The following is a 27580-nucleotide window of genomic DNA, read 5'->3' on the forward strand; positions in this document are numbered from 1 at the left end:
AAGAAAATATGAATAAATATGGAAACAGAGTGATACAAATCTCTTTAATCAAAGACAACTTTGTGTTTCTATAAATATATTTTAAAAGTAGTTCAGAGCATTTTGCTGTAATTACTAAGGAAGATTTGAGACTGTTAGTCCCTCCGCAGAAATGCTATGCACAGATGCAAAATGATCGAAGGCTGAAACAATGATGAATCTCAAGAAAGTGGCGTAGCCATCTCGTGCCTGTAAGGAGGAAAAAAATCAATATTAATGCTTTTAGCAATCCTTGCAAACTATTAACAGGCAATTGGCAGAACAATGGCTTTGATGAAGAGTAACTTTGTCGTCGTGTCGTGTCCCCCCCCCCCCCCCCCCGCCCCCCGAGACAGGGTTTCTCTGTGTAGCTTTGCACCTTTCCTGGATCTCGAGCTGTAGCCCAGGCTGGCCTCGAACTCACAGAAATCCGCCTGGCTCTGCCTCCCAAGTGCTGGGATTAAAGGTGTACGCCACCACTGCCCAGCCTGAAGAGTAGCTTTCTAACATATAACAAAATATAATCGTGTTCAGAAGACAAGCCAGCTTTGTCTAGTAGTTGTCTGGGAGTGATTCAGCATGGTATCTATCACTCACGGTTTTATGAAAAACAGTGGAAGGACTATAAACTACAAATGTACATTGCTGAGCAACTCTGTTTTACAAGTGTCTTTCTAAAGTACTATTCATACTAAGCAGTTTCTGTCAGTTAGTGATGCTTTGGAAATATACTATCCTGAAGCATGACTATACTTTCACATTTATATAATTTCCCTAGAAACCAATTTGGCAATATATGTAAAAAGCCATAAAATATATATACTCTTGTACCCAGCAATTCCATTCCATGAAATTTAATCCTAGAAAAAAACGTGAAGGTCATAATGCCTAGAGCATATATTAATGTTCGCTTTGAATTACTTGTAATGACAGAAAAATATATTAGCTTAAATGTATGTAAATACATACACAGTACCTTAAAACATAATTATAAAGCTTGGAATACAATATTAAGTTTAAAAAGATGATGTAAGGTTTTCTACACATTTTTGTTGTAACTATCTGAGGTCTATGGTTAGCAGTAGAAGAATGAATGGAGTCGATCTGCTATGACAATAATAAAAGTGTGAATGGCATCCAGCCTCCCATTCTGCCTCCTGAAGAGCAGCTGTACACCAACACTGGCACCTAAACACACTTGGAGTGTTTTACTAGTTCCTGTTTGTTTAACGAGGGCATGCCAAACTAGCAGAGACAGAGGAGTCCTGATGAAGCAGCAGCTTCCATCCGTCAGTGGGCATTCACTCCACTTGACAAGGAGAGCCCAATGGAATGCGGTCAGAAAACACGGGTTCTCTTTCCACTTCAGCTCTCTCTGGCTTATTTGTTGCTGATCCTATGCTCTAGTTCCCTTATCTAAACCTCTCTTGTCCTTTCACGCGTAATTAACATCCATCTTTGACATCTCAACCCTTTTAGTCTCCCATTCTAAACAGCCTAAAGAATCAAATGAAAAAAGTAAATACTTTAAAAATAAATGATTGAGCAAAATAAAACAAATAAATGAATTCAATTGTTGTATCCATGTAGCCACTTTCTCCAGGATTGGTTGAAAAAAAAAGAGCCTAATTAATAATACATTTAGCTAATAATATCATTGAGAATAATCTCTAATAGTTAAATAGGCAAAGAACTGCTAATACCATGAGGATATTCATCATGAATAATTCATATTAGGAAAGTTTAAAATTTAAATTGGGCTCACTAAAGATAATCTTATCCCTACAGGGTATGTTCACTCACCACAATTTCTTCATTTTGAAGCTGCCCTTCTGTGTGTACTAAATCTAAAACACAAATTTAATAGAAATACATTAAGGTTCAAATATATAAGGATAGCTATGGAAATTTGTGCCCAGCAAAATGTGATTATTTGGCAAACTATAAGTTACGGCCAGATTTAAAGGAATTATCATTATTTGGGGGTTGATTTAAGACATATGACTTTAAAAAAACTAATGAGCTATAAAATACCTCTAGTGAGTATAAACAAAAGACAATGCAAGTATAAATACTAAAGAAATATAAAGCAAGAATTGATAAAATGCAGAAGCCCCTGCCCCTTTTATTGACCAAGTTCTTAATAGCAATTTCAGATTTTTATGTAAGGAGCCATTTTTCCCACAGGAAAATTTCACTGTGATGTAGAACGGCCTGTGACATCATCTCTCCTGGTACTCAAATTTAATAACATATTACTGGAATCATTTATTTAGCCATGAGTTAATTATATTGAGTATTCTTTCAGAAATATCAACTATTTAGTTAATATAATAACACCTTTTGACATTAATTTATACCAAATAATGTACAGAATTTCAAAAGCTACCCAGGACCAAAGGGGAAGACTATGGAAAGCAAGATCCTGGAGCCTTTTTTTCTGCTTCTTAATGCCTTCCTTAGATAATAGAGAACTATTGTCCCCTGTTTCCCTGTGCCTTCCTCTCTAGGTATGCTCCCCAGCAGTAAATGTTTTCCACCGTCTAGCCTGGTATTGTAGTACACACCCGGAATCCCAGCACTCAGGAGACTGAGGCAGGACTGATTATAATAAGCTCCAGACCAGCCTAAGCTACATATAGAATAAAAACCTATATAGAAATTGGTGGTAGGAGGTGGAGGGTGGGAGGCTTCAGAGATGGCTCAGTGGTTAAGAACACTGACTATTCTTCTAGAGGACCTGGGTTCAGTTTCCAGAACCCACATAGCAGCTCACAACTGTCTATAATTACAGTCCCAGGGGATCTGATGCCTACCTTCTGGCTTCTGTGGACACTAGGCATGGATGTGGTGCACAGATATACATGTAGACAAAACATCCATACACGTTAAATAAATACTTGTTTTTTTACATGTAGCTTGGTTTTTTTCTGGAATTATAATATGTTTATGCTCTCTATTTATTTATAAGTTAAGTTATATTGTGGTAAGTAGAAATCTAGGTTTCTTAAACCATTATCAACTTCCTGGTCTAACTAGATGAATAGCACACTGCTAAAATAAGAAACCAATTATGAACTAGTCTCATTCATACTTTCTACATCACCTGCTGCTCTCAAATTCTAGGCCTTCCTGGGGTTCCATGTAATAAATTAGCTTACTTCTTGGTATTACTTGGTTACAATCTAATCTTCTGTGTTCCAGAATTTATGGCTGTCCCTCTGGCAATAATACCTATTGATCTACATTTGGCTGGTTCACTAGGCTGATGTTTTCTTTTCTCCCTAAAGTTTTACATGTTTTTATTCTACTGTTTTCACAGTATTTGCTAAGAAAAGGAGATAGACACATGAGGTCATTAGGTATGTTTGTGCTTAAATGGAGGATAGCAATTTAGCTGATGATGTTTATCAAAAGGAACTTTTTTTTTAAAAGAGACTCACTATGTCACGTTGGCTATCCTAGAAAGATCTATGTAGATCAAGGTGGCCTCAAACTCAGAGATTCCCCCTGCCTCTGCTTTCTGAATTGTGGGATTGAGGACGTGTGCTACCATGCCCAGCTCAGCTGATATTTAAACAGTATCATTAATCAGGAAGGAAAGGTACAAAACTAATATTTGTTTGCTTGTCAATATATAAGCCACTAGTTCTCAAAAGCCTTAAATGTGTCTTCTCTATTTTTGATAACCTAAATTTTGAAAATGTGAATCGTTATATAAACAATAAATGAAGAAGACTACAAAATGTGTGTTTTTCTAGGCCTTACCTGTGTTAAAGAATCATTAAAATTACCTTTTATTTACCAAAATGCAGGTGGACCAACAGCAGAGTCAGAGGCCAGGCATCTACTCATGCTCAGAACAATGTTGGCAACATACCTACCCTTTTCAACCCACTGCTCAAAATCGAATGGCTCTTTAGACGTGGTCTTTTCGATCCTCAAGGTCCGCACTGCCATTATAAATAGACAGAATAAATAAAGATGTTAATTAGCTATTGAATTCTATTTTGTTGTTTCTGTTCTTCTTTTCCCTGCTACTTGACTACCATAGATTGATGGGTACTACACAAAGTGCTAGGACCAGGAATAACAAATCCTGGAAGCTACAACTGTTTTTCCATAAGTCCCTATGGCAAAATGTAACACTGTATAAGGCAATCTTGGCAGTGTTTAACACTACAGAGCACAAATCTAATAGAGCTTTTCTGAATCTGGTTATTATCTGGAGCATTTATATACTGGTTATATTTCTAGTAGCCTGGTCATAAGCCTTTATGGAGAACATGTTTTGAGTCAGGTATGTTCATTCTCTCTTGGCTGAAGTCTTTATGAGAAAGGTATTATTAACCCACTTTCCTGATAAGGACACAGGCTTACAGAAGCCAGGCAAGGTGTCCAATGGACTAAAGCTAGTAAATGCAGAACAAGAGTTCACAGATGAGGCCTGTCTGGCTCTAGAGCCTCCATAATTCATGGCAGAAGCATAACAAGCATGCAGAGATCTTCTTTATGCACAGGCTTTCCTCCATTGTTTCCATGTGACCTCCCAGAACCATCCTTCCCTTTCTCTGTCCTATTCTGGAGGGGCTGGCTTCTATAGATTATATCTTCTAGACTAACTTACCGACTAGCTTCTGGAAAGCACCAGAAGATTGGAGGGCAGAATATTTTATCTACACTCTGTCCTGCTTCATGCCAAGTCTTTGAGAGTGGTCCTGTCCCTTCAAGACTATATAGCTTCTGATAGCCAGGCCCCTCTGTACAGTCCCCAAATCTCCATGGGATCTGGTAACACTTTCCTTTCCTTTCCTTGTCCCAGGATAGCCGTGGCTCCCTACTGTAGCTAGTTTCTGAGAGCCATTATCCTTTATTCATTCCTGCATCCCAGGCCAGAATTTTATAAGTAGATCTAGTAATAAAGTTTCTTCATTTGAAACATCTGGGATCTATTCTGTTTCCTGCCATGATTCTTTCTGTCTAATACATTTTATCACAGATAGGACTTGATGTTCTGAGGGGAGAGTCCACTCTTAATCCCCAGAAAACGTCATTAGCAATAGAAGAAGCGAAACTATCCAATGGGAATAATTGGGGTTATCAGATTTACCGAAAGAATCCGAGAACTACAGGCTAAATGAACCTAGGATGAAGATGTCACAGAATCTAGTATCCTGGCAAGCCAGCTTCGTACATTCCTAATAGAATCTCTGCCAAAGACTCTCCCATAGTAAACTGCATGGAAATTATGATGTGCTTTGGAAGGGCTTCAAATTTACAGTTTAAGAGAGGCTAATTGTGCTGAGGGCAGTTAACCCATACTCTCTACCTCCCATTTCAGCAATAAAACTAGGTCCATGCTATAAAGAAAAACTAGTTTTTTGGCCAAAAGTTGACATGCGTCCTCTGCCTGTGGGAAAATAATACAAAATTAATGTGTGACTTGCTTACCTAAATAACTTTGGATCACAAGCTTTTCAATCTTTACATGTTTGTGAAAACAAATAATGAACTCCTGGGGAAACATGCCCGTGGTGGTCCAAAAGGTTTCTGGATTCCTAATGTTAATTTTAAAGGAATAAAAGGAATAGGCAGATATAAAAATGTAATCATAATGTTCTAATGAATACATATTAGAAACAGCTACTGTCTTATTTTACAATCCCTTTCTAACTTGGTTCTGTCTATAATCTCCCCAACTTTAGTACCCTCTTTTTACTCCTAATAGATATTCTCTTCTAAAATGCTGCAGCAGAACTGATGTTCCTTCCATCTAAAAGCCTTCAGCAGTCCCCTATTGCCTATAAACCCAACCTCTTTAGTTCCATCATTAAAGTATATTGCCTCCCATCACGACGTCATCCCATTACTGCTGCCACAGCAAGCTGCTTACAACTCTCAAACACATCATGTAGACTCATGCTTCTATATCTAACTTAATGAGTTCTCTTGACCCCAAAGCCCTTCTTCCTCTTGCAAAAGTTAATGGTCCCTTCTCCAGCTCCAGCAGATGACAATCATGTCCTCTGTGCTTTCCACTTGCCTCATAGCATCCGTTCCTACCCTAGACATGTATCTCTTGTGCTTTTATGGCTCCTATGGACCCAGACACTTGCCTTTCTTTATTTTTAACATGATCTTTTTTAAAAAAAAGATTTATTTATTATGTATACAGTGCTCTGTCTGCATGCATGCCTGCACACCAGAAGAAGGCATCAGCTCTCACTATAGATAGTTGTGAGCCATCATGTGGTTGCTGGAACTGAACTCAGGACCTCTGGAAGAACAGCCAGTTCTCTTAACCTCTGAGCCATCTCTCCAGACCCAATCTTTCTTTATTTTTATGTTCCTAGTAACTATTATAGTTGGGGACCTATAGTATATGAACAATGTTTGCTAGAAAAAAAACATGAAGTTTCAAGTCTCATACACACACACACACGTTACATGAATATAATTTCTATAGTCAATACCATATATGAAATCGCCTGTTGCAGGTATGGCATTGGCTATAGGAATAATCATTTCTATTTTAAACAATATAATCCTTTTCTTCCTTTCTTGGGGAGTAAAAGTTAAATACAATGAAGTTTAAGTGTAATGAGTTTTGATAAATGTATATTCTCATGTAACTTATTCACTAAGGTAACCAATACCCACAATGAGGGTAGAGAACATTCCCATGACTCCAAAAATTCCCTTGTCTTTCTTCTAGACAATTTTTCCATGCCCTTAGCCAACAACTGCTTTGATTTCTATCATGGACCATGCAATGGTGTATGCAATGAACATTACATTATTCATTCGTTGCAGGTTTTTTTTTTTTTTCAGTGCTGTGGAGTGAATGTATGTGCTATAGGCAAGGGTTGTACTGCTGAGCTTCACCCTTAGCTTGTTCTGTCTCTGCTTCCCCACTGACCCAAGATGGAGTTTCTCTGTGTAGCCCTAGCTGTCCCTGGAACTCACTCTCTAGACCAGGCTAGCCTCGTACTCACAGCTATCTGCCTGTCTCTGCCTCCTGAGTGATGGGATTAAATGCGTGCACCATCACTGCCCAGTACTTGTACTGTCTTTTTGAAGCAAGGTTTCACTAGGTTGCTCAGGATGGCCTGAAACTTGCTATGTAGCTGAGGATGACCTTGAACTGTTCATCCTCCTGCTTCTACATCTCTCTACCTCCCAAGTGCTAAGAGTACATGTATGCACCACCACACTCAGTTTACACCATTCTGGGAACTAACCCTGGGCTTCATGCATGCAGGCAAGCACTCTACCACCTAAGCTACGCCTCCAGCTTCTGTAAGTGAAATTTACAGTTTTACTTCCAATTAACACACAGCAATACAATTGATTTTAATAATTCCTTGATTTTTGTATCCACTGAGTTTACTTACTAGCTCTATTAATCCACACCCCCACTTTTTTTCTTTTGAGTCAGGGGGTTGAGACAGGGTTTAACTGTGAAGCCCAGCTTGGTCTTTATGCTCCTACCTCAGCTTCTCAAGTGCTTGGAATAGGCTTTTGCCATCATGACCAGTTTTTTGTTTTGTTTTGTAGATTCTTTGGGGTTTTTCACATCATCTGTGAACAGACAGTGTTACTGTTTCTCATTTCTCTCCCTTTCATGTCTCTTTTTATCTTACTGTACTCACTGAGATCGCCAGAAGACAGAACCAGCAAGGACTTTTCCAATCTTAGGGGGAAAGTAGTTCCAGTTTGACCACTGAGCTGAAAAGTGTCTTTATCAGACTGAGAGACCCTCTTCTCTTAGGGTGTTGAGACCAGACACCAAAATGAACAACAGATTTTGTCAAATGCTTTTCTGTCTTTCTTGATATAGGATTTTTCTTTCCAGGATATCATGCATATAGCCTAGGCTACCCCCAAACTCATTATGTAGCCGAGACTAGCCTTGTACTTCTGATCTTGCCTTTACCTCCCCAATGCTGGGGTTACAGACATGTGCTCATTCTACTAATATGGTGAATTATTCTATATTTCACCTTGTATTCCTGTGATATTATGCATGGATCAGTCTTGTATTCCCAGGGTAAACTACACTTTTTGGATTCCATTTTTGGGGTTTTCATGTTTTTGTCTTTGTTTGGTTGACACAGGGTCTTGCTACAAAGATTAGGCTGGCCTCAGCCTGGAACTCATGATGCTCCCGCCTCAGCCTCTCCAGTGTGAGGATTGTAAGAATGTGCTACTACATTCAATTCAATTTAAAATATTTTATTAAAAACTTTCAATTTACTTTCAGAAAGAACACTGGTCTTCAATATTCTTTCTTGTAATGCTCTGTCTGGTTTTGATAATAGGATAATAGGAAATCCCCCCCTCCCATCTGTTGAGGATTGATTCCTAAAACATGATAGGCAAGCACTCTATCACTGAGCTATACTCTAGCTTTGTTTATTTTTAAAAGGATTTGTAAAATATTGATATTTCTTCTTTGAGTATTTGATAGTTTCTATAATGGGTAGGTGTGTGTTCAAGTTTTCTACTTCACCTTGTATCATTTAATTTTTACATTTTATTTTACGTGTATGGGTGTTTTCCTGCATGTGTATCTGTATACCATGTGCACACAGTGCCCATAGAGGCCAGAAGGGGGCATCGGATCTCCTGGAACTGGAGTTACAAACTGCTGTGAGCTGCAACATGGGTGCTGGCAACTGAACCAGGAAACTGCAAGAACAGCCAGCGTTCTTAACTATTGAGCCATCTCTCCAGCCCAACCCTGTGTTATTTTTACAGTTTAAATTACTTAAGGCTTGTCCCTTTCCTCTAAGTTGTTAAATTTATTTCCTTAATTTTGTTATTTACAATGTAATGGCTATTCTTTCAGACTCTCTATTAATATGGTTTCTTTCTTTTTAGTACCGAGTATTTATGCTTTCTGTATTTGTTTGCTTGTTGAAACGGAGTCTGTATATGCAGCTTTGCTGGCCTTGAATTTAGGAGTCTCCTGTCTCACCTCCTGAGCACTAAAATTATAGATCAGAGCTGGAGATAATACTTAAGGCTTCATGCATGCTAGACAAGCAGTCTACCAACTGAGTGACATCCCAGCCCTGTTATACTTTCTTCTACTTTCTTTGGGTTTAATTTGTTCCTTTTCCTAGATTCCCCAGTTGAATATTTACATTGGTTTTATTTTTTAACTTCTTTCAGACAGGGCCTTACTATGTAGCCGCCCAGAGGCCTTCTGGATACTAAGATTGCAGGTGTGAGCTAGCACTCCCAGCTAAGAACACTTTCCTCATGACTTCAGTCTTCTGAGGTTGATGGGACTTATTTTCCAGTACACTTCAGGGAAATTCAATGTGCACTTGTCTCAGATACCACCATTGATGACAGTATTTCAAATCAATTAATGAAGATAACTGATAGCATTGTTCAGATCATCTGAATCTCTATTGACTCATGTTTTGTTCTAGCTTTATTGATAGAAGAGTGTTAAATTATCCATCTTTCGTTCATCTTTCAGTTTCCCCATATATATATATATATTTGTAACGTCCTAAGGAATTGACCCTCTAACAGTATAAAATAGCCTTTTTATTCCTAGAAATCTTATTTTCTACTTTATTACGAATGTAGCTAAGCCTCATTCAAGAAGATAGTTTTTTATTTACTCACTTTCAACCTATTCACATTTATAATTTTTTATTATAGTTTCTTTTGTGTGTATATATACCTGTATGTGCAATCCATGGTACACGTGGGAAGGGTAAGGGGAATGAACAACTTTCAGGCATCAACTTTCCTTCACCATGTAGGTCTAAAGAACTGAACTCAGGTTACTATGCTCGGTGGCAAATGCCTTTATCTGCTGAGCCATCTCACTGGCATCTATGCAGGGGTTTTTGTTTTAAAGAATGTTAGCATTTAATTAATCTCCCTCTGTGGCTTCAAGTCATCAGGACACAGAAACTCCCAACACCCTTAATCTCCTCAGCTCTTCCTCTGAAGCATCTGGCTTTCACAATGACAGCCTGCTTAGGGAACTTTCTCTTCCACAGAACTTTGTGGTATCAGGATCATACTACATCAGTGATTGACCTAGCTCTGGTCTTGTTTTTGGCAGCTTACCACATCTGCTTACTGACCAATGTTCACAGTTTATCCAGGTTGATAGTTGGGCAGAAGCTCTGGTTCTTTCTAAGTGATAATGTTTCATACCAACTTCCCCAAAGTCACCTGAATGGTACTTGTCAAAGTTGATCCTGTGGGGATGCATGCTGTCAGTGTTACCCTGACCTCCTGGCTGCTTCTAATGCTGACTGATACAGTCATGGCCAAGAAGTCTTCTGGGTCTTCCTCAGTCTGGGTGACATAGCAACAGCCATAAGGAAAAAGCTTTTTTCCTTTAAAGACAGGATCTCACTGTATTATTCCTGGCTGGCATGGAAATGACTCTGTAGACCAAGTTGGCCTTGAACTCAGACAGAGCCACCTGCCTCTGCCTCTAGAGTGCTGGGATTAAAGGTTTGCAGAGTCATCATGCACACCTAGGGTCCTCAAGTGGCAGGATTACAGGCACATACGATGACATCAGAGTAGCTCTTTCTTTTGTTTATTTTAAAAGTGTTATCATGGTTACTGTCAAAGTTAATATAGAAGAAACCTGCTGGACTGGGGAGATGAATCAGCAGTTAAAATCTTGCCATGGAAGCAAGAAAGACAAGACAAAGTTTGGCTCTCCAGGTAAACACAGAAGCTCCCCTATAATTCCAGCCTAGGAAGGTGGAGCCAAGGGATGCCCAAAGCAAGCTGGCTAGCAAGACTGGCCTTATCACTGGGGAGCTCTGGATTTCACTGGGAAACCCTGCCTTAATGAATAAGGGGGAAGGGCAATCAATAGAGGAAGATTCTGGATATCAACCTCAGGCCTCCACATACATGTACATACAGAGAGAAACACACACACAAACACATATACACTGTCTTAGTTGCTTTTCAATTGCTCTGATAAAACACTGTGACTAAGGCAACTTATAAAAAAATTGGGGGCTCACAGTTCTAGAGGGTTAGCTATTAGCATCAATCATGTCAGGAAGCATGGTAGCAGGCAGTTATGCACGGCGCTGGAGCAGATGAAAGCTTACATCCTTATCTGCAAGCAGGAGGCAGAGAGAGCTAACGGGCAATGGCATGAGCTTTTGAAACCTTAAAGCTTACCCATAGTGATATACCACCAACAAAGCCACACCTCCTAATCCTTCTCAAACAGTTCCACCAACTGGGGACCATGTTTTCAAAGATATGAGCATAAGGGGGCCTTTCTCATTCAAACCACCATATACACCATATACTCAACCATGTGAAAAAGCGGAAAAAAGAGAGAGCCTTGTGATAATCAAATCACTCAGAACTTCATGTTTGTGCTACAGTAATATACTTTACATGTGTAATAAATTCCATAATATAATGTTTTTAATCACTAAGTGATTAGCTATCTCTCAAAAAAACTCAGAAAAACAGAGTTACCCAAATATCTTTTTATTTCTAGCACATTACATAAAGTTTTTTTCTGGTATTATACCTCTTCAAACTGAAAACTTGATTTAATACTTTCTGTCATGTAAGTTTACCTGTAACAAATAAATTATCTTTACTTTGGAAGTAAGTTTAGCAGAGAAAGAATTCTAGGTTGACAGGTTTTTTTTTTTTTTTAATGTCTGTTTCCGCCTCTCTTTCAGTGTCTGTCAGACACTGCACTGCTGATGAGCTCTCTCTGGTAAACAAGTCTGCTGTCGTGTGGCTTGTTCAGCAGTGTCTTCACCTGCAGAGCCATCTCCTTGGTCCTAAGCTGGTGGGTTTTGTTTTTTAAATAAAATTAGAAAAGTAGAAACAATGTCTATCTATTTAAAATGCATAAATACTACGTGCTCTAGCAACATAAGTGAATATTGTTTGACAATAAAAAATTAAATAGTAATATGTACTACAAGATACAGGAACCTTAAAATCATGTAAGTGAAAGAAGCATCACAACAGTCCCCATGCTAGCAGAGTGTGGTGGCTCATGCTAAGACAGAAGGATCCTGGCAAGTTCAAGGCCAGCCAGATTTACACCAAGAATTCCAGGCCAGTCAACTCCACACTTAGACTTGGTCATAAAAACATTAAAAAGGGGGCTGGAGGGATGGCTCAGAGGTTAAGAGTACTGGCTGCTCTTACAATGGACCTGACTTGGATTCCCAGTACTTATATGGTGGCCCACAACCATCTGTAACTTTAGTGCCAGGGGATCTGACACCCTCTTCTGGCCTCTGTGGGTACCAGGCACACATTGGGTATACAGGCAAAATACCCATACCCATAAATTAAACACACACACACACACACACACACACACACACACACACACACACACACACACCAAAACCAATAAACAATAGATCTCATATGAGATAGGCATGATGATGCACATGTATACCTCTAACTCTTAGCATTTGGAAGGCTAAGGCAGGAGGATTGCTATGGGTTTGAGGCCAGCCTGAGATACACAATCAACCGCTTCAGCTAGTGTCATCCCGCTTTAAACAAAACAAAAACAAAAAAAAACCCTCAAACCACAATATGTATGATTCCATTGGTATGATTCAACTATAACATTTAACTGTACTATGCAAAAAAGACCACTTCTTCCTCAGGGTGTGGGGTGAATAAGCATGTATTGGGCACCAAACACAGATCACACTTGTGCAGGGATCTACCATTATAGTTCTAGTTTTTGGGGTTTTTTTTCCCGTTTTTTAAAATTTGAGACAGTATTTTGCTAAATTGCCCGGGCTGGCCTCCAGCTTCACTGAAGCACTCCTGTCTCAGCCTTCCAAGTGCTGAGACATCTCACACCCCGCTCTGTTATTTCTCTGGGGAGTTTCTTTTCTCCTTTTCCACTGCCATAGTAAGTACAGAGGACAAAGGCAGGGTCAAGAGGAAATAAATACATTCACTTTAACCCTTCTTTCTGGCCAAGTATAATCCCAGGATTGGGGGAATAGAGGCAGAAAGATCAGGAGCTCAAGGTCATTTTTGGCTACATAGTGGGTTCCATGTCAGCCTGATTACAAGAGACTCCATCTCAAACAAACAAACAAACAAACAAACAAAAACTAAATAGCCACCAAAAAACAGTACAACTAACTTGTTAAGGAAAGTTAAAGTATTCACCATTGGCATAAGATAATCCCCACTGTAGGGATAAATTTACAGCATCACTTTCTCCAAGTAACTCTGTAGCTATTTCCATTTAGATAAAACAATCTTTCAGCAGAAAATAATTTTAATATCTACTATATAAAGCCTGTTAGTGATTGCTAGAACCATACAGATTAAAAATCTCTGGGGCTGGAGAGATGGCTCAGCAGTTAAGAGCACTGATTCTTCATTCAGAGGACCTAGGTTCAATTCCTAGCACTCCCACGGCAGCTCACAACTGCCTATAACTCAGATTTCAGGGGATCCGATGCCCTCTTTTGGCCTCCATGGCACCAGACATGCATGCAGGCAAATACTCATACACATAACATATGTTTTTAAAGCTTTAAAGGGGGGGCATGATAAGTTGATCTTGCCTTAAAAAACTATCTATCTCCAATTAAAGTGAGGAGTGTTTCTGGAAAGACCTCTATTCTAAATGAACAACTTAAGACAAATCTCTGCAGTTCTGTGTATGTATGTAACTAATTTTTCTATAGCAAGTCATTGGTATAAATAACAATTTCATGGGAAATATAAAACAAAGGAAAACTATGAGACATAGGCGATGGCAGGTACTAAGTTTTCAATTCAAGTCTTAAGTCTGAGTCATACAGAACCTTTAGTTGGGAGTCAGAAGGCACGCGTATTAGTTGATTCTATCATTTGTCTATCTGTGTGATTTTTTTTAAATTTTTTTTGTTTTGTTTTGTTTTTTCGAGACAGGGTTTCTCTGTGTAGCTTTGCGCCTTTCCTGGGACTCACTTGGTAGCCCAGGCTGACCTCGAACTCACAGAGATCCACCTGCCTCTGCTTCCCGAGTGCTGGGATTAAAGGCGTGCGCCACCACCGCCCGGCTAATTTATTTTTTTTTAATTTTTCTTTGTTAAGAAATTTTCTACTTATTCCTCATGCTATCCACAGAACCCCCTCCTCCCTCCTCCCATTTTTTTTTTTAACAAATTGTTTTACCTTTGGTAATCTTTTTGTTCATCTTTTTTTTTTTTTTTTTTTTGTTTTTTTTTTTTTTGTTTTTTTTTTGGTTTTTCGAGACAGGGTTTCTCTGTGTAGCTTTGCGCCTTTCCTGGAACTCGCTTTGGAGACCAGGCTGGCCTCGAACTCACAGAGATCCGCCTGGCTCTGCCTCCCGAGTGCTGGGATTAAAGGCGTGCGCCACCACCGCCCGGCCTTTTTGTTCATCTTTAAAATGAGGTTGAGAATACCTTTTTAAAAAAAGGTTTATTTACTCTATGTGTATGTGCATAAGTTTGTGTGTTTATACTACATGCCCAAACAGTTGCCCACAGAGGTTAGAAAAGGATGTTGGATCCCTTGGAGCTGGAGTTACAGGAGGTCATGAGTCATCTAACATGGGTGCTAAGACAAAACTCTAGTCCTCTCCAAGAGCAGCAAGCACTCTTAACCTGAGACATCTTATCAGCCCTCCCACCCCCTTTATTTTCGACAGGGCCTCACTATACAGTCCAGGCAAGCCTTGAATTCAAGGCACTTCTCCTCCTGCCTCAGTCTCCCAGTACCATAAGATTAGAGGTATGAGACACCAAGCCCAGTTGAAAGTAGTTTTTATATGTGTTTATCACTTCCCAAACTGTAAAACCCTATACAAATTTGCAGTCACAAGTATGTGTGTATACATTTATATATGTTTGCATGTGTATAAATTACACTCTCATGCTTTCCAACATTAGTTCAACAAACAGTTCAAGATGCTGCAGAGTCAAAGGTAAACAAAACACAGGCCGATTTCCAAGAATTCACAGCTGAGAGAGAGCACTAATATTACAGACAAAAAAAATTACAAAAAAATGAAACAAATCAAATCATACAATTTCATAACAGAGACTTAAACCAAATGCTCCTGGAGCCTAGCAAAGACATGAATAACCCCACCTGAGGGAAAAGGTGCTAGAAAGGAGTAGCAACTGACCTTGAAGGAAGAGGTCTGATTGTTGAGATCTTGTCAAGCACAATATACTGTGGAGACTCACAACATCTCCATCTTACAACTGGCTCTGCCTCCATAATTAAAACCAGTGTTAAATGTGTACAGCTGTCTTCCAACAAGTCTAAAATAAAGATAATCTAATAGATCCTTTCAGCTCTAAAATGGTATGATTCCACCAGTCAAACTGGCTAAGTATACACCTTGAGAGGATTTAGGAGAATAATAAGCCAGAACTATTTAAAAGAGGTGTTCTCAGAATAGAGAGATGGCTCAGAGGTAAAGAGTACTGGCTACTCTCCCAGAAGACCCAGCATCCACAAGGTGGCTCACAATGGTCTGTAACTCCAGTCAAGGGGATCTGACATCCTCTTCTGGCTTCTCCAGGCACTCCACACATCTGGTACACAGACATATGTGCAGGTAAAACACCCACATATAAAACAAATTTTTTTTTTTTTTTTTTGGTTTTTCGAGACAGGGTTTTTCTGTGTAGCTTTGCGCCTTTCCTGGGACTCACTTGGTAGTCCAGGCTGGCCTCGAACTCACAGAGATCCACCTGCCTCTGCCTCCGAGTGCTGGGATTAAAGGCGTGCGCCACCACCGCCCGGCATATAAAACAAAATTTTAAAATTAATAAATAAAAGGTGTGTTCTCCATTAGTCACTTTTTCTTGGCATTAAAGGTCTGAGAATACTACTGACTTCTACCCAGAATAAGCTCTAGCGCTGGCATGTGTAAACTGGAATGTGTAAACTGGAATGAAGCACACAACACAGGATGCTTCAGAATATTTGTGTACACTGTAAAAAATGTGTCTCTGCCTGAGGCACCTTCTGATTGGTTTAATAAAGAGCTACATGGCAGAAGAGAATATGTGGGACCTCTGGGCAGAGAGAGAGAAACTGAGAGGAGAAATTGAGGCGGAGGCTCTCAAATTCACCAGCGAGACACAGAGAGGAAACCGGAGAATGGAAGAAAGGCAACACCATGTGGCAGAACGTAGATTAATACGAACATTAATTTAAGTTATAAGAGCTAGTTGGGAAAAAGTCTAAGCTAAGGCCAAGCTTTCACAATTAGTAATAAGTCTCTGAGTTATTATTTGCCGGCTGGTGGGCCAAGAAAGTCCGGCCACAGCAGGACGGGCAAGTCATGAAGCATTCAGCTCAGCAAAGACGCTACTTAGACAGGCAATATACACGAAGTAACAACGTTTATATATTTCCAAGAAATCTGGAATTAAACCAACATCAGATATTAAAATTTATTCTTCCATAGAATGAAGTTTAGTCTTGGGCTTCTGTCTCAGTAAATCACTTTTAAAAATCTATTTACGGGCTGGAGGATGTCTCAGCAGTGAAGCTCATTAGCTGCTCTTGCAGAGGACCTGGGTTTGGTTCCTAGCACCTACACAGCAGTTCACAACTGTAACTCACATCTGTAACTCCAGTCTAGGAGATCTGACACCCTCTTCTGTCCTTGAACATTGCACACATGTGGTACATATGCATACATATATGCAAAACATCAGTACAAATAAAATAAAAACAAATAAAATTTAAAACACACACACACACACACCTTTTTGCAAACTAGGAATGGTGGAACACAACTATACTCCTGGACACTGGAGGCTGAGACGGGAGAATTTTGAGTTTAAGACAAATTTAGGTTACACAGTAAGACCTTGTCTTAGAAAACGCAAAAAAAAAAGGGGGGGCACAAACAGGAAAAAAGCCGTGGGAACAGCATGATGGTAGAGTACTTGTCTACCCTCGGAGGGCCCTGGGTTCAATTTCCATCACTGAAAAAGATAATAAATTGAAAAAAAAAAAACTGAATCTGTTTGCCCAAAAGTCTAAGAATTGTTAAGGATTAAAAACCTTAAAAATAGCCTGGCGGTGGTGGTGCACGCCTTTAATCTCAGCACTCGGGAGGCAGAGCCAGGCGGATCTCTGTGAGTTCGAGGCCAGCCTGGTCTACAGCGCGAGATCCAGGAAAGGCGCAAAGCTACACAGAGAAACCCTGTCTCGAAAAACCAAAAAAAAACCTTAAATCTTCACAACTGGATTAGCTAAAGAATGACTCCACAAATAGACACTATGAAGTCATCTAGCTCACTAAGTATTTATTACACCACCTGATAGTGCCCGTTGTTATAGAATAGGCTCCCTTCTCTGACACTAAGCCTGGAAGTAGAACGGGAGGAACAGCCACTCCTACCCATCGATGATATTCTCAGGTGGGTGCTTTTCATCACTCGAGGTAGCAAGAATCACCTCAGTCCCTTCCGTGCTCGAACAGAGATCGGTCTTCTTCATCTCAAAGCCTTTAACCTGAAATGTTTATAAAAATATAGTGAAAAAGCCAACTCTCCATTCTCAACAGAAGAGAAAGCAAGGCTGTTGCCTAGCACACAGTTTAACAACAAGCTATTCCACACGTGGGAGGGACTTGCACACTGGTTCCTGCAAACGATGGCCCTCTCCTGGATGACCTATAAAATACGATCATTCCCACTTCTAGTCTTCACAAAATGTCTTTGACTACTTGAACTGACATCATTATTCTGTTTCTAAAATTAAAACCCTCAGTTATTATACAGAGATAGTTAACAAGCTATGGTGACAGAAATTATTGAGGTTTTTTTTTACTATTTATGAATTTTAAAAAACATTGGGAGAGTAAATATAGGTATTTAGTGAGTTTCTACACCCTTATCAATCCAAGCATCAAAGAATGTTTACTTTGCGGGTAATGTTTACTTTGAGACTGGGTCACTCTGTAGCCCAGGCTGCCCTAGAACTTACAGTAATCTTCTCACCTCAGCCTCCCAAGTGCTAGGATTATAGGTATGAGCCACCACACCTGGCTGTATTTTTAATTTTTTTCCTTTGGGAGGAGACAAGGTCACTCATACTTAGGATTCTCTTCTGTCTACTCCCTGAGAGTTGGGGTTTCAGGTCTGCCCACCAAACCAGGCTCCTTTACAATCTGGCACGCTACCTTTGGTTGCGTTTTTGAGATGAGAGTTTTGCTTAACTAGCCATGCTGTCCTCAAGAACCCCCAGGCTCATGTGATCCCCCTCCCTCAGTCTCTCCAATAGCTAAAACTACAGGGACCCGTAACAACAGCAGCAGCTATCATTTTCTGAATAGGAGCATGAAATAAGGAAAGTGATACCCTTATTGTAAAATTCTGAACTAGTCACCTGGTCAGAGACTTAAACCCATCTCTGCTGAAGAAACCTTGTTGAGCTCCACTATGGTGGCAACAGATCCTCTCAGATCTTATCCTCTGTCACCACCCTGTTCGGATGGTGACGCAGATAGATACGAAGTAGCCAGACAGCTGTGTGTATGCGTGGGAGTACCAGAAGACAAGCACAGGAATACCATTTGCCTCCTCTGAGGGGCTCTCACTGGTACTTCGCCAGTGCCCAGCAGAACAGCCCATACCACCATATCTGGCTTTTTCCCAAGGGTTCTAGGGATCAGAGTTCAGTTCCTAGCACTCACATGGGGCAGCCTACAACTACCTGAAGTTCAGCTCCTGGAAATCTAATCCCTTTTCTGACTTTTTGTGTGCACACACCTGCAGGCACACACACAAGAAAAAAAAAACTTAAATCATATTCTAGATACAAAGCCTGTTACATGTATCTTTATAAATGTCTTCTCCCAATCCATGATTGATTTTTCTTTTTAAATTTGTTTTTGAAGCAGGTTCTCACTATTAGCTCAAACTCTAATCCTCCTGCCTCAACCTCCTGACTGCTAGGACTATAGATGTGCTTCGCCATGCTTGGTTTATGGCTTGGGCTTTGGTTTTGATGCAAGAGTTGCCTACCCAACTATAACATGCAAAAAAAAGGGACCAAATCACAAACATATATTCAATAAAGCTTTACAAAGCCAACACATCAGGGTAAGGAAATACTAGGGCTTGTGAGAAGTCTTCCTCATCCCTTCCTGAGGCTACCTCTCCTTCCTCCCCACTAGGAGAGTGGTCCTATTTCTAATACTGTCGATCAATTTGTCTACATTTCATGTACATGGAATCTTGTGCAGGCTTGTTGGTATCTGGCGTCTCTCTCTCCTTATGTCTGTGAATTTATCACTGTCACATGCAGCACTGTTAAGTACAATTAGGAACAGCTGCAGCACAGCCCCCACACGTCACCTGAGATGAGATCAAAGAAACAAGCCCTCGTGAAGCTTCACAGGAAGCTGGTGCTAGCTGAAAAGCAAAGAAAGGTTTCTTTGGTTTAGGGTACATAAGAGACAAACCCAATGAAGGAGAAATTAAGCTTACTACTTAGTTATTTGAAACCAGAAGTTAACTGAACATTTAAAATTGCAACGGGGTCTAACCCAGCAGAAGAACTGATTTGTCTCTGAGCCCAGCTCCCAGACAAAGGAAAAGATGTGAACTCCCCAGGGGGGACTTATCTACTTACTCTACCTTCTGCTGAGACACTACATCAAATAAGATTAGAAACAGCTCAACAGATGACTCAGGTCCTGGAGCGACCCGTGTGCTAATTTATATCAGACAATACAAAGGTAACTACAAACCTGCTAAATAATTTAGAAAGACATGGAGAAAATGGATTAAAAAACAAATTTACAAGACAAATGAAAACTCAAAAGGAACAACACAGAAATTCAGGAATTGAAAAATACAGTTATCTAAAGTTTTTTAAAAAATGTTACTTAACATCACATAGGATTTAGTATTAAGCAAAGATCAGTGGGACTGGCAAGATGGCTCAGTCAGTAAAGGTGCTTCCAGTCACACCTGATGTGAGTTCAATCCCCAGAACACACAGTGGAAGGAGATCTGATCACTCTTTTCTGGTCTCCACAAGCACCCACATACATATGGCATGCACCCAGAAACACACATACATAAACAAAAATAAATATTTTAAAAAATAAGTGAAGGATGCTGGAGAGATGGCTCAGTGGTTAATAGCTGCTCTTGTAGAGGATCCAGGTTCAGTTCCCAGCACTCTTGTGGTAGCTAACTACCATCTGAACTCCAGTTTCAAAGGGTCTGATGCCCTCTTCTGGCCTCTGAGGGCACTTCATGTATATAGTATACAGACATACATGCAAGCAAAACACCCATTCACGCCGGGCGGTGGTGGCACACGCCTTTAATCCCAGCACTCGGGAGGCAGAGGCAGGCGGATCTCTGTGAGTTCGAGGCCAGCCTGGTCTACAGCGCGAGATCCAGGAAAGGCGCAAAGCTACACAGAGAAACCCTGTCTCGAAAAACCAAAAAAAAAAAAAAAAAAAAAAAAAAAACACCCATTCACATAAAATGAAAATAAGTTAACTTAAAAAATAAACAAGTGAGGCCGGGCAGTGGTGGCGCACGCCTTTAATCCCAGCACTCGGGAGGCAGAGCCAGGCAGATCTCTGTGAGTTCGAGGCCAGCCTGGGCTACCAAGCAAGTCCCAGGAAAGGCGCAAAGCTACACAGAGAAACCCTATCTTGAAAAACCAAAAAAATAAATAAATAAAAAATAAAAAAAATAAACAAGTGAACAGAGCATCAGACTTATGAAGTAAAAACAAACTAGTCTAAAATATGCACAATTGGAATTGGTATCTTAGAAGGAGGAAACTGAATAATGTAGGAAAATTTTATGAAGAAATATGGCTGAAATTTTCCCCAAATCTAAACTATAAACTCACAACTCCAAGAAATTCTGAACTTTAAGTTGAACAAACACATAGAAGATTCTACTTAGGCACATCAGTCAATTGCTGAAAAAAAGAAAAGCGGTCAGAGCAAAAACCACAATAACTTGTCTCTGGAAAGACTGATATCTCCAGAAGGGTACTGGACTAATGTAGGTCGTTTTTAGTCCAATCAAGACTAAAATCACAGTAAATGTTTCTAGGCTAGATCCAGATCTTGAGAAGAAATGAAAAGCACTAGAGATGGTAAATACACTGTTAACAGAACAGCTTATTAACAGCTTAAAGTTTTCTTTAAAGGACCACTGACCTGGGCTGCAGGCATGACTTAGTAATAGAGTACTTGCCTTATACACAAGAGGTCCTGGGCTGTATCCCCAGCATCAAAACAAGAACAACAGAAAAGACCCAATCTACTGAGTGGCCTAAACATAATAGCAATGGAAAGTAGAGATGCAGAAGCAGCAAATGTGAGCCTGGTGTGGTGGCATACGCCTATAATTCAAGTACTCAGGGTGGAGGTAGGAGGGTAGAGTTCAAGTTTATCCTCAAGTGTATAGCAAGTTGGACACCAATCTGTGTTCTACAAGACCTTTCTATTAATATGGGCTATACAAGACCTTTATCAAAAATAAAAAACAAAACAAAGGCAATAAATAATACAAAGCAAGAAGAAAGTAACGAAAGTGTATTTATAGATCATGTTAGTAAAATTCTTAACACTGAACATGAAATAATATAATATTAATTCAAAATAGACTAGGGGATGGGGATACAGCTCAGTGGTAAAGCACTGACCTTGCATGCACAATGCCTTGCGTTAGATCTCAGCACTGCAAAACCAGAGACAGACAGAGAGACAGACAGACAGAGACACTAGGATGTTAAGGATGCATGTCATAATCCTAGGATTGTATAGTAACTAATAATGAGAAAACCAACAAAGAAAGAAAGAAGGCTTCTCTGGTTCATGGTGGAAGTTTGGTCTCTACTATAACTATACTGTAAGGTGATGGGACCTTTAAGAGATGAAACCTCTGGAAGGTGAATGGGTCACAACAGGCTTCCTAAAGGGATTATTAATGGTAGTCTCAGAGAGTAGGTTGGGCTTTATAGGAGTGATTCATTTCTGTGAATAGGCCTGGTCCATCCCTGCTCTCCTGCTTCCTTCTCTTGCCTTATGACCTCTCCTTCCCCCTATATGCTATCACCTATGAAGTCCTCACCCAAGCCAAGCAGATGTTAGCACGTTCTTTGCCCTCCAAAGTATTGTAAAGTATTAAATAAACTTATTTTCTTTACAAATTACCCAGCTTCAAGTAATTTGTTATAGAAGTACAAAACAGGCTAAGATAAAAGCCAACAGAGAAGAATAAAAAGGCAATACCAGAAAAATACTTGACTATATTGAAAGAAGGCAGGAACACAGATTTAAACAAAAAACACATTATTTCCCCCTTTTCCATTAGTAAATTAAACACTAGATTAGACTGAATTTAAAAATAAATCAAATAATATTTTCAAGAGACACACTCTAATTTTATAAAGACACAGACTGAAAGCAAATGATAGAATACAGTATACTTTGTTTTTCTTCTTTCTTCCCAGACAGGGTTTTTTATATAGCCTGAGCTGGCTTTGAATTTGCTATGTAGTACACACTGACTTTGCATGCTTGATCCTCCTGATTTATCCTCTTACGTGCTAGGATTATAGGCCTGTGTCACTATGCTTGACAGGTATACATTATAATATTCAGCAAAGGAAGTTCCTCTATTTGCCATTTAAAATTTGTTTGGTGCTATACTTTGAACCTTAGTAGAAACAATTCCATTAAATTTATGGATTAAATTGGAGAGAATTGGCATGCTTCTATGAATAAATTGCATTTACTTAGGACTTTTTAAGTCCTTAAAATATTATACAGTTTATCAACATCTCTTTACCCCATCTTAGATTTTTTAACTCTTGGTCACTATAGTTTCTACTGCTACTGTAAAGGAGATCTTTGTAAAAACAATACTCAAAATTCCTTATTCTTAGCCAAACAATGGGTATTTACCACATTTTAACACTAAATGTCAAATTTGTGTTTGATCTAGTAAAACATCACTTACTGTTCCAAGAATTTTTTGTACTAGTTTGTTAAACTTTTTCTTTTAAATGAACAAGCATTGCACTCTATCAAATTCATGTATTACGATGACCATGTGGCTTTTTAAAAAAATTATTTATGTACCTTTTTAGGTATGAGTGCTCTGTCTGCATGGATACCTACATGCCAGAACAGGGCATCAGATCCCATTATAGATGGTTGTAAGTCATCATGTGGGTGCTGGCAACTGAACTCAGAACCGCTGGAAGAGCAGCCAATGCTCTTAAATGCTGAGCCATCTCTCCAGACCCCCCATATGGCTTTTCTTAAGAATATTAATGTGATCAACTAAATAAAATGTTTCTAATGCTACAGTATCCCCAGGTCCTGGCCAGAAAAAAAAGTCTACGTGTCCAAGATGCATTATTTTTATCCAAAGATTTGCTACTTTCATGTTTAGAATTTTTTGCCATGTAATCAGTTTTATAGCCCTGGGATTAGGATGATATTTCAAAGGAAATAAGGAGCTGGAAAGCTCTTTCTCTAGTTATTGGAACAATTTTACGTAGAGTAGGGATTATTAGAGAATGGAGAAGTAGTTGAGTAGGAGAGTGCTTGCCTAACATGTTATCTAGGTTTGGTAATATGCACACACTGGGGGGGGGGGGGCGCGCCTCGGGGCAGTATTTGATCCATATCTGGTTTGTAGGGCCTGTTTTATTGTTGTTGTTTGTTTGTTTAAGTCCTTACTATGTTTACAGTGCTGGCCTCAAACCTGTTATTCACCTACCTCAGCCTCCCTAGTGATAGAATCACAGGAGTGTGCCTGTGTATCACCCACCCCAGCTCTAGAGCAATTTTTTATTATTTCAAAATCTGTTAGTTCTATTCAGGATTTCTATACCTTCTTAAATCAATTTTTATAATTTAAATATTTTAAAATAATTTTATTTATTATTATTACTGAGTGTGTATGTATGTTTATGTTGGTGGGAGCTTCATGGTGCCTGTGAAAGTCAGAAGACAACTTGAAGAAATCAGTTGTCTCCTTCTACCTTTATGTAGGTTTTGGGTACCAAACTCAGATAGTCCAGGGTTATGTACCAAGCACTTTCCCAGCTGAGGCATCTTGTAGACCTTATATTAATTACTGATAACTTTTAATTCATTTATTTTTGGGTTTTAGATTAGCACTTGGATTTTAGATTGGTTCACTTTCTATTACAATTTAAAAATAATACCAATAGTACTGACAACCATGGCTATACTGTGAAAACCATGTTCTAGCATTGCTGTGTGCATTTTTCTTGACCAATCTTACCATAACCTTTATACTATCGATACCAGAGAACTGGTATTGGATGGATATTGTTAATCCTTAAAGAGGAGGAAAATAAGAGAATTCCTACATATATGTTGATGGACCTAGATATTAATTACAAATTCATAATTTATTAAGAATTGAAAATGTATCCACAAGTAGAATTGAAGGTAATAATAACATTAACTACCAAGTTACACCAAAGTAGTTCTTTTTCTTTCTTGGAGTTCCTATCAATTAGGAACATGTTTGTTCTGAACAACATAACAAATATTTTTGAGATACATTTTGGACCAAGGATATACGGGCTGGGTGACAGTGCTTTTAAAAACTATTTATAACTCTTTGAATAGCTATACTCAGAGAATAATTATTAGCAAGACAAAATGAACTTGTGGAAGATTTGTATTATTATCCTAGTTAGTACTACTTAAATTTATCTTTTAGAGTGCTAGGGATTGAACCTAGCTAGCTATGGAGTAAGATACTCTCACCCCCACCATGGGATAAAGTAAAGGTATTTTAGACCACACCATTGTTTTTTTTTTTTTTTTTTTTTTTGGTTTTTCGAGACAGGGTTTCTCTGTGTAGCTTTGCGCCTTTCCTGGAACTCACGTGGTAGTCCAGGCTGGCCTCGAACTCACAGAGATCCGCCTGGCTCTGCCTCCCGAGTGCTGGGATTAAAGGCGTGCGCCACCACCGCCCGGCCAAGACCACACCATTGTTAACTAAGGGTATCAGAAGTATGCTTATCAACTCTGCAGACAACACTAAGCTGAGACGTTAGCTTCCATGATGAATGACAGAACTGGCCCTCAAAAAGAAATGGCGGAAGGACAGGGGCATAGTTCAGTTGTACAGCATGTGCTTAGCATGTTCATGAGCCTGGATTCAATGGAGGCGGGGAGGGGGGGGGAAGAGAGAGAGAGAACAAGCTAGAAAAAAGTTTCATTGGTACAAGGTCATGCTCATCCATTTCCATATTGTCTATGACTGCCTATGTGTGGCAGAACCAAGTAGCTGTCACAGACTATAAAGCCTAAAATACTATTTGGCCCTTCACAACCCTTGATCTAGATGTATTAAAATTTAACTGGGTTGGTCCACAACAAAATCAACAGAAGACAACACTGCTCCAAAGGTAAAATTTTAAAATGCTATTTTAGATTATACTGAAAGTTAGGCTGGGGGTGTGGCTCAATGGGAAAGTGCCTTCCTGGCAAGCACAAGGCCCCAGGTTTGTGCTCCAGCACCCCAACAAAACAAAACACAATTTAAGAAGTTAAAGAGGTACTATATTCCATCAAATTCTTTGAACACCAACCAACAAGGGGCCTGATTGTACTAAGTGCCAAGGCACTACACCAGTAAAGATTAATATAATCTGCAACTTGAAATTCGCTTCCTGTCAAGCTGATAATGGACACACAACTAGTAGCTGGGCGCCACCAGTGTGATTCACATCTAGAATATTGTTCTAGGAAGAGCCTTTCAAGGACATTATGAAGTTCCATACTGTTTGGAGGAGAGAAAAAGTTCAGGAGCATGTCCCCCTTCCCCTGCACACACAAACAAATAAATGTAATAAAAATCTAAATAAACAATTTTTTAAAAAAGTTACAGTGCCTCCTCTGGCAGTGCATATACTAAGGGTGCACGCCTCTGCAAAGGATGACAAACAAATTTGTGGTGTATTTTCACTTGATCTTAGCAAAAGGCCGAGAAGCAATGTATTTTCTAATTCTACTTTTGCTATCTGAATTAATGTGAATGTCTCAAAACAGGCAAATGCAGTATGCATATTTCATGTGGATAAAAATGTATAAGGGAGAATTACAAGTCAGGGATGATGTCACATATACTGGGAAGGTGGGGGCTGGAGGATTGGAAGTGAGTTTAAGGCCGTCCTGGGCTGCAAGAGACCTGTTCTCAAAATAAATAAATAAATAAGAGTTAACATTTAGGGAAATGTTCTCGAACTGATGTATATAGCAGATGAATGGGATACAGCATGTACTCTTCAAATGCTCAGTTCTTTTCTTACCTCATTCCTAAATGATCTAAGATGTCTACGAAAAGAGCAAACGTATTTCGTACCTCCTAGAACCACCAGTATATGTCCTGTTAGGCGTGGAAGAAAGGGGGCAGAGATTGGGTTTTCATTTAGTTTTTGTTGCAATTAATGAGAAAGAGGCAAGCCAACCCCAAGTTAACCCATGAAACCACTCAGCAGACATGTTTCCATAGCTTCAAGATGCAGGTTTTCTGTGTTCTACAATCAGGGACTCTGGGTGCCTTATCCTTCACCAGGGCCATAGGTTTTCTTCTCCTGTGCACAGTGTGGCCATTTCTGGTACTTCTTTGAGAAAACCTTTGGGTCAAGTCCTGGGCTGATTTTCTTGTTGGCCAGCACCCTTGGCTCTGGGTGCTCTTACATCGGCGCGCCCCAAATCCTTTCCTATGCCATCCACTGGTAACTCCCGTGTAAATTTGAAAAATGGTCATCCTCTGTCTCCCAGAGCGGCGGCCCAGACACAGTCCTCTCACCTCCTGGCAAGCCCCAGACCCAAATGATTTAAAATAGCCTAAATGCACCCGCATCGACTTGAAATACGATCTATAACTGAGTTTGGACGATGCTGATGATGTCTTACATTTTGTTCTTCCTTTTGAGGGGGTCAAAGCATCATTTCAGGTCACTAAAAGGTTCTTGGGGAGGGGCCCTAGGTCTCCAAGACTGAGAGAGACAGAGAGAGGCCAGGCCCTGGTCAGACTGCCCTCTCCCAGTGACGTCGCCGCACCACCCGCGGTCGCCTGCCGCGCATCCTCTCACAACCGCTCCCTTCCCGCTCGCATCCCTCTGCTCGCCTCGCCACCAGACTCCCACCTCTCGGGTGCCCGCCCAACAACACGCAGCGCAGACCCGCTCGCCTGGGCCTCGGGTAGCTCCGCCGAGGGACCGTCCGCTCGCTATCCCCGCCCGGCGCCCCGGGCCCCGGGCCCCGGGCCCCGCCCCGCCCCGCCCCGCCCCGCCCCCGCCTCAGCGGAGTTCCCAGGCGCGCGCCCGGCGCAGCTCCGCCCCGCCCTCCTCCCGGCACTGGGCCCGCCCAGATGCGCCACCTCGCTCGCTGGCTCGCGCTCCTTTCCTCGGGACGACCCTTACCCGGCTCCGCGACGCCTCGGGGGCCCGCAGAAGTCTCAGGGGACACGCCCCCCGCGCGGGCACGCACGCGCACGCCCGGCCCGGCCCCGCCCCT

At 40.3% G+C, this 27580-nt stretch overlaps 1 protein-coding gene across 13 annotated transcripts; it reads right to left on the minus strand.

Annotated features, from left to right (window-relative positions):
- Positions 1-30: 30 nt before the first annotated feature.
- On the minus strand, positions 31-27555 carry Ift25 (intraflagellar transport 25). Of its 13 annotated transcripts, none has more exons than XM_052715560.1 (7): positions 27211-27325; positions 26368-26444; positions 17420-17532; positions 5470-5576; positions 3903-3971; positions 1822-1865; positions 31-228 (listed from the first exon to the last, which is right to left on the minus strand). In XM_052715560.1, exons 3-7 carry the CDS (start codon positions 17515-17517, stop codon positions 115-117), a joined length of 432 nt encoding a protein of 143 aa, XP_052571520.1. In that variant the 5' UTR covers positions 17518-17532; positions 26368-26444; positions 27211-27325; the 3' UTR covers positions 31-114. The 13 variants fall into 13 exon arrangements, with proteins under 13 accessions (XP_052571520.1, XP_052571525.1, XP_052571522.1 ...); XM_052715565.1 differs by having other exon boundaries at positions 26421-26444; positions 27211-27311; XM_052715562.1 differs by lacking the exon at positions 27211-27325 and adding an exon at positions 26978-27066.
- Between the last annotated feature and the right edge of the window lie 25 nt (positions 27556-27580).

The sequence above is a fragment of the Peromyscus californicus genome, unplaced genomic scaffold (assembly GCF_007827085.1).
Source record: "Peromyscus californicus insignis strain IS unplaced genomic scaffold, ASM782708v3 Scaffold_5__1_contigs__length_169319896, whole genome shotgun sequence".
Lineage (NCBI taxonomy): Eukaryota > Metazoa > Chordata > Mammalia > Rodentia > Cricetidae > Peromyscus > Peromyscus californicus.